Here is a 7,216-nt window from a genome sequence, read left to right on the forward strand (position 1 = left end):
GGACCCTTCTTCAGAAATTGGAGGAGAGGAAGGGGGCTCTGAAATAAATAGAGAGAGGGGGAGGCAATGATAGAAGGTGGATAGTGGAGCCGATAGGTGGGAGAGAAGACGGATAGATCATGGAGACGGGGATGAAGCCATTACAGGTGAGTGTAGGTAGGGAGTTGTGATGGGGGTTGGTCGGTGAGGAGGGAGGGGCGGGTAGGTGGGACAGAAGACGGACAGGTCAAGGAGGCGGGGACAAGAGGGAGGGCTGGTCTTGGGATGAGGTTGGGGGTGGGGAGATTTTGAAGCTAGTAAAGTCCACATTGAGACCATTGGGCTGCAGGGTTCCCAAGCCGAATATGAGGTGCTGTTCGTTCAGTTTCCGGGTGGCATCGTTGTGGCACTGGAGGAGGCCCAGGATGGACATGGCGTCCAGGGAGTGGGAGGGGGAGTTGAAATGGTTCACGACTGGGAGGTGTTGTCGTTTGTCACGAACCGAGCGTAGTGCTCCACAAAGCGGTCTCTGAGCCTCGGCTTGGTTTCCCCGATGTAGAGGAGGCCACATGCGGAACAGCGGATACAATATACCACATTAGCGGATGTGCAGGTGACATCTGTTTAATGTGGAAGGTTTTCTTGGGGCCTGGGATGGAGGTGAGGGGGGAGGTGTAGGGGCAGGTATAACACTTCCTGCGGTTGCAGGGAAAAGTGCTGGTGGTGGTGGGGCTAGTGGGGAGTGTGGAGCGAACGAGGAAGTCACAGAGAGAGAGGTCCCTCTGAAGGCAGATAAGGGTGGGGAGGGAAATATCCTTGGTAGTGGGGTCAGATTGCAGGTAGCGGAAATGGTGGAGAATGATGTGTTGATTCCGGAGGTTAATGGGGTGATAAGTGAGGACAAGGGGAAGCCTGTCTTTGTTTTTATTGCAGGAAGTGGGTGTGAGGGCTGAGGTGCGGGAAACGCAAGAGATCCAGTCGAAAACGTTTTTGATCACTGTGGGGTGAATTTGTGGTCCTTGAAAAACGAGGACATCTGGGATGTCTGGGAGTGGAACGCCTCATCTTGGGAGCAGATGCGGCGGAGGCAGAGGAATTGGGAATAGGGGATCACATCCTTGCAGGAAGGTGGGTAAGAGGAGCTGTAGTCGAGGTAGCTGTGGGAGTCGGTAGGCTTGAAATGGATATCAGTTTCCAGGTGGTTGCCAGAGATGGAGACAGAGAGGTCAAGGAAGGAGAGAGAGGTATCGGAGATGATCCAGGTGAACTTGGTTTGGGGGTGGAAGGTGTTATTAAAGTGAATGAACTGTTCGAGCCCCTCATGGGAACACAAGATTGCACTGATACAGTCATCGATGTAACGGAGGAAGAGGTGGGGGATAGTGCCAGTGTAGCTGCGGAATATGTTTATAATGCTTCCCCGTATAGGAGCCACTTGAGAAAGGGTGCTTGTAGCACAGTGGTAGCTTCCTTGCCCCTGCTAAGCCAGGAGACCTAGGTTCAAGTCCCACCTACTCCACAAGTGTGTCATAACATCCCTAAACAGGTTATTAGAACCTAATTAAGAGAAAATTGAAATAATAGTGATAAATGGAATGACTCTGACCAAGTTAAATGAATTTAGCAGATGGTAGCATGTTAAACAGGAATGATAGCTAAAACCAGAAATTAAACTTATAAGATTTAAGAAAAAATGTAATTTTCAGGTGAGGTTAATGAGTTGCACCCTCTTGGCAAACACTACAGCAACTCAGTGAAAGGTACATACTGATAGAACACCAGGATATGGATAGAACAAACCTTTCCTTATATACGCTCAAGATGCTTCATCAATCAAAGTCCTCCATTTGTATATTCTTAAAGCTAATCATGCAACGAACAATTTGCTTCAATGGGTTGTGGATTAAAGAGGTTTGACAGACATTAATGAGAGTTTAAAAGACAGATTTCTTGTGATGGCTCCATCTCTAGTATCTCCACTAAGAGCCTTCCCTCCCATTGACCTGGTAAGCACTTTCCTTCCACATTGGTTTGAACATTTTAATAAAACTCCTCTCCAATTTTCACACATAACCAAAGGTAACACTGGGACATGAGCAGATGCCTCAGTGGCAGTTCTGGCCTTCAATAAACAGGACTGAAGATGAATCCTATTTCCCACACCCGTTGAGTTTAACATTTGACACAGATGGGTGCTTTAGGCCATCTAGGTGAGGGCAAAGGTACATAAAGATATTGGACACTGTGTGAATGGGGCATCCTCTTCATAGTATAAGTACAGGAGTGACACCAGATTATACCTGATCAAAGATGTTATTACATACCTCTGGAGCAGGTGGGATTTGAACCCAGACCCCTTGGTTCAGGAGGTAGGGACTTTACCTCTGCACCACAAGAGCTCCTCTGTCATAAGGATTACACCAATGATCCAGCAATACAACAGCCAACAGGGACTTGACACCTGGATACTCAGATTAGAAGTCTGATGCCCTACCGACTGTGCTATCCAGGCTCACTTGACACTGGGTTATAATAAGTGCTGACATCATTTCCAAAATAGTTCACTATTAATAATAGGTTTAATGGCTAGTGATGTTAAGGGTTCAGTAGTCAGGCATCCAGCCAGTCCTCACCATTGAAGTACAGGACTGCTTTGTTCTCTAGCAGTGCTTTCATTAATTAGCAGGCAACACATGATGTAAACCTGTCAGTAAACTGAACGTGGAACTGCTGTCTAGAGCTCACTCTGCTCCAGTTCACCTCGGAACTGCTTTTTTTTCTGATCGTAACTGAGGAAAGCAGGATAAAAGAAAATAAAGGCCTGGAGACATCCTAGTATATGACTTGACAACTCTCGTCACGAACCTGATGATATAGTTGAACAATGATTTACTGATGAGGCATTTTACTCTGGTCCCACAGCTAAATATCCTGCTCTGGGTTGTTCATTACCGTTTTGTCTGTTAGACCTGTCGAAATGGAAACACAGGTAAGAGCTGCAAGATTTTTTTAAAATGTGTGTTCGCTCTTTCCTCCTTAATTGTTTTGTGGGAGGCAGGGTGGGGATGAGAGTAAAGGGCTTGCATTGAGAATTTGTCACTTGTTCCTTTTTGCAATGGAAACAAGGTATCATCATGAGGGAGGATGGGACAAAACACACAGGAAATGTGAAATCAGATCAGGAAAATTCTGGAAGTAGACAGTAGTTTAGTCAGACCCAGAAGAGAGAAGAGGCAGATTATTTTATTTGATTTGATTTAGTATTGTCACATGTACCTAAGTAATGTGAAAAGTTTTATTTTGCATGCAGATCATACCATACAAAGATTAAAGGAATAGAAAGTTACAGCTGCAGAGAAGGTGCTCAAAAAGACTTAGAAATGAGATTCAAAAGTGAATAGTGATTGTAAGAAATGAGAGAATAAGATCTGCTGCAGAGAACTCTCAAGGAATTGCCCTGTGTTGGAACAAGGTTATTTTGTTTCTGTTTCATTATGAAGAATGCCTAATTATTACCTATCCTAAAACTCACAGTGAACCTCCAACACAATGCATGGAGCTTAGACATTCCCACACAGTGCTGTTAGGGAGGGAGTTCTGGGATTTTTGTCCAGTGATACAGAAGGAAGGATGATATATTTCCAAGTCAGTACGGGGTGAGGCTTAGAGAGGAACTTGCAAGTAGTGTTTTTTTTAATTTTCCCCAATCAACCTGTTCAGAGATATTATTGCACACCTCCAGAGGAGGTGGGACTTGAACCTAGGTCTCATGGCCTAGAGGAAGGGACATTACCACTGCTCCACAAGAACCATCTTACCCTTGTCCTTCTGGATGGAGGTAGAAGGCATGGGTTGCAAGGTGCTGTTTGAAAGAGCCTTGGTGAATTGCTGCATTGTAGATAATGGCCAGTTTGAGGAACTCAATAATTAAGATTGCCGTGAAGACAAGATTTGTTTTCATTGTTAATCCGTTCAATAGACAATGCTGGTATTTACCTTGATGCAACAAAATAGATCATTAGGTATTTTTTAAATTAGTCATTCATAGGATGCGGGTGGCGCAGGCTAGGGCAGCATTTATTGTCCATCCCTAATTGCCCAGAGGGCAGTTCAGAGTCAACCACATTGCTGTGGGTCTGGAGTCACACGTAGGCCAGACCAGGTAAGGATGGTAGGTTCCTTCCCTAAAGGACATTAGTGAATCAGAGGGGTTTTTCCCCAAGAATCAACAATGGATTTGTGGTCATCATTAGATTCTTAATTCCAGATCTTTATTGAATTCAAATTCCACCATCTGCCATGCTGGGATTCAAACCTGGGTCCCCAGAATCTTATCTGGGTCTCTGGATTAACAGTCCAGTGATAATACCATTAGGCCATTGCCTCTCAGGGTGACACACCCTACCCAGTTAACCCTGCAAACTCCTTCTCACTAATATCTGGTGCCAAAATTGGGAGAGCTGTCTCACAGACTAGTCGAGCAACAGCCTGACATAGTCATACTCACAGAATCATACCTTACAGACAATGTCCCAGACACCACCATCACCATCCCTGGATATGTCCTGTCCCACCAGCAAGATGTACTCACTAGATTCGGTGCCACTGTGGTACATTCAGGAGGGAGTTGCCTGAGGATACCTCAGTGTTTACTGTTGATCCCAGCTGACTCTTGTGGCGTCAGGTCGAAAATGGACAAGGAAACCCTGTGCTGACCAGCACCAAGTGCCACCCCACCCGACCACCCACCCACTCCCCAAAGTGGATGACTATTGCTTCTTCATTCAGAACAATACTTGGAAGAAGTTGATGGAGTTCTCTGTGACCATCACCAAGTGTAGCTCGGCACCGTCATGATCCACTGAGCTGACGAAGACCTAAACAGCATAATTGCTTGTCTGGGACGACCAGCAAGGAACCAACCAGAGGGAAAAGTTACTTGACCTCATCCTCCCCCAACTATACGATGTACATCCATCTGTTCACAGCAATATCTGTAAGAGTCACCACCCTGTTTCCAAATCCCTTCAGCTCTTACCATTTCCCAGGACTCCTCCAATTCTGCCCTCTCGTCTCTTCCTAATTTTAGCCATTCCACTACTGGTGGCCATTCTTTTAGTGACCTTGGTGGTAAGTTATGGAATCCTCTCCCAACACTCTCTGGCTGTCTCTCCTCCTTTTAAGGCGCCCACTGAAACCTCCCTGTTCACGATTTAGCATTGGGTCACCGGTCGTCATATTGACTCCTGTGGCTCAGCCTCGAGTTTTCTTTGATAGCAAACCTGTCAAAGAGCCTAGGGATATCTCTCAGTGTTGAAAGGGTGCTACATAAATGCAGGTTGTTCTTGTAATGGTTTGCTCCCAAAGGTCTAACCAGCCATTGGATAGCAATGTACTGGATGATCCATCAGATGAGGACTCTTGCAGTTGAACAGCCTACAAGAATGAATTGATTTGATTTGATTTATTATTGTTATATGCACCTAGGTACAGTGAATGCACACCCTAGGGCCTTGTAAAGTATTCTTTCAGTTGACTTCTTGTTGATATTTGACGTTGACAGTTGACAAATTTAAAAGTCTGTTTTAGATTGTGATGGTGCTGGTTGTATTCGTCATCTGTAGCCACCATGGAAATTGGGCAGGAATTTATATTTCTGTCTCAAGGTTCATTTTAGAGTTGGGCGTCAAAAAAAAATACTTTGATGCAGTGAATGGTAATGAGTTGGAACTTGTTAGCCACAAGGGTGGTTGATTGATAATTTCAGAAGGAAATTGGGCCACGTACAGGAGGGATAAAACTTGCAGGGCTGTGGGGATAAGAGTGGGTGCATAGGACTGACAGAGAGCCAGAATGGGCTTGATGGCCTGAATGGCCACCACCTTTCTTGCCGTAATGGCTTCAACGACAAGCAAAAGAACCAGAGGTGACATGGGGCAAGGCAGTTTTCCACAGCATGTGTCCAGTTCTGCTTTTCGAAAGGGAAAAAGAACCAGACAACCGTGGATGCTGGAAATCAGAAACAGAAACAGAAATTACTGGAAAAAGTTGGCAGATCTGGCAACATCTGTGGACAGAAAGCAGAGCTGACATTTCTGGTCCGGTGATCCTTCCTCAGAATGGGAATTAAGTAACCAGCTGAAGAAAAAACGGTAATGACTTGGAACTTGCTGCAAGTTTGGAGGAGAGGTGTAAATGGATAGCACTAGCTGAATACCTCTTACAGACACACAAATAGTTTGTGCTGTAATTGTCACTCCAGCATGTAAGGCAGCCCTCGTTTTCTTCAACAAAAAAAGGGGGAGGCGATGGCCTGGTGGTTTTATCGCTGGACTGTTAATCCAGAGACCCAGATAACATTCTGGGGGCCTGGGTTTGAATCCTGCCATGGCAGATGGTGGAATTTGAATTCAATTTTTTAGAAAAAATCTGGAATTAAGAATCTAACGATGACCATGAATCCATTGCCAATTGTTGGGGGAAAAGCCTATCTGGTTCACTAATGTCCTTTGGGGAAGGAAACTGCCATCCTTACCTGGTCTGGCCTACATGTGACTCCAGACCCACAGCAATGTGGTTGACTCTTAACTGCCCTCTGGGCAATTAGGGATGGGCAATAAATGCTCCCTGGCCAGTGACACCCTATCCCATGAACAAATAAAAAAAAATGAATGTTTTGAGCTAAACTCCCATTGAGATTCATCATCACTCTTGAATTTCCAGCTCAGAGGTATGTATTGAAAGTTATATTCCCTTTCCAAGTCAACCCATTGAATTAAGCTGGCATGAGAAGGGGAATGTGGGGCAGGGATTGGCTTTGATAGGCTCAATCGTACTGACTCCCACGTCACTCCCAGGCCAATGTCTGGGGAGGGCAAACTAGCCCAAAATTTCTCACCCATTTGCTCTCAGTCAGGGCCTGAAAACCAACCCAGAAGAAACTCAAAAATGTTCTCTGGCCTTGAATTATGAGGAGACGCAGTTAAGTTGGTACTTGTTTTATTTCCAAAGGGATGTGATAGTTTTTCAGACTAATCGAGTTTAAACCGTGTCCTCCTGTGTTCCAGTTCTCTATCAGTCTCTGGCTGACAGTTATGTGCTTCCAGCAAATATTGGCGACCCCCCATCCTGACTGGAACCAGTATTTGTCAAAGCTTCATCCTCGACCGTTGATGTTTCGGTTCAAGCTCCCACGTAAGTTCAAATCCAGGTTTAAAAAAGCAACAGGCTTATGAAC

The 7,216-nt window shown here is 45.3% G+C and overlaps 1 protein-coding gene across 2 annotated transcripts in view; it reads left to right on the plus strand.

The window, feature by feature from the left end:
* The first annotated feature begins 2,858 nt into the window (after nt 1-2,858).
* The window catches only part of LOC109914396 (microfibril associated protein 4), a 16,396-nt gene continuing 12,038 nt past the window's right edge, over nt 2,859-7,216 (plus strand). Inside the window, exon 1 of one of the 2 annotated variants that reach the window (XM_048618009.1) lies at nt 2,859-2,968. Coding sequence is in view for 1 of the 2 variants with exons in the window: in XM_020513990.2 (XP_020369579.2) it covers nt 7,074-7,173 (100 nt within the window). In the remaining variant the exon portion in view is untranslated. Of the gene's footprint in view, nt 2,969-7,002; nt 7,174-7,216 lie in introns of those variants that run through there. The other variant, XM_020513990.2, reaches the window with a different exon arrangement.

The sequence above is a fragment of the Rhincodon typus genome, chromosome 38 (genome assembly GCF_021869965.1).
Source record: "Rhincodon typus isolate 14 chromosome 38, sRhiTyp1.1, whole genome shotgun sequence".
NCBI classification, from domain to species: Eukaryota; Metazoa; Chordata; class Chondrichthyes; order Orectolobiformes; family Rhincodontidae; genus Rhincodon; species Rhincodon typus.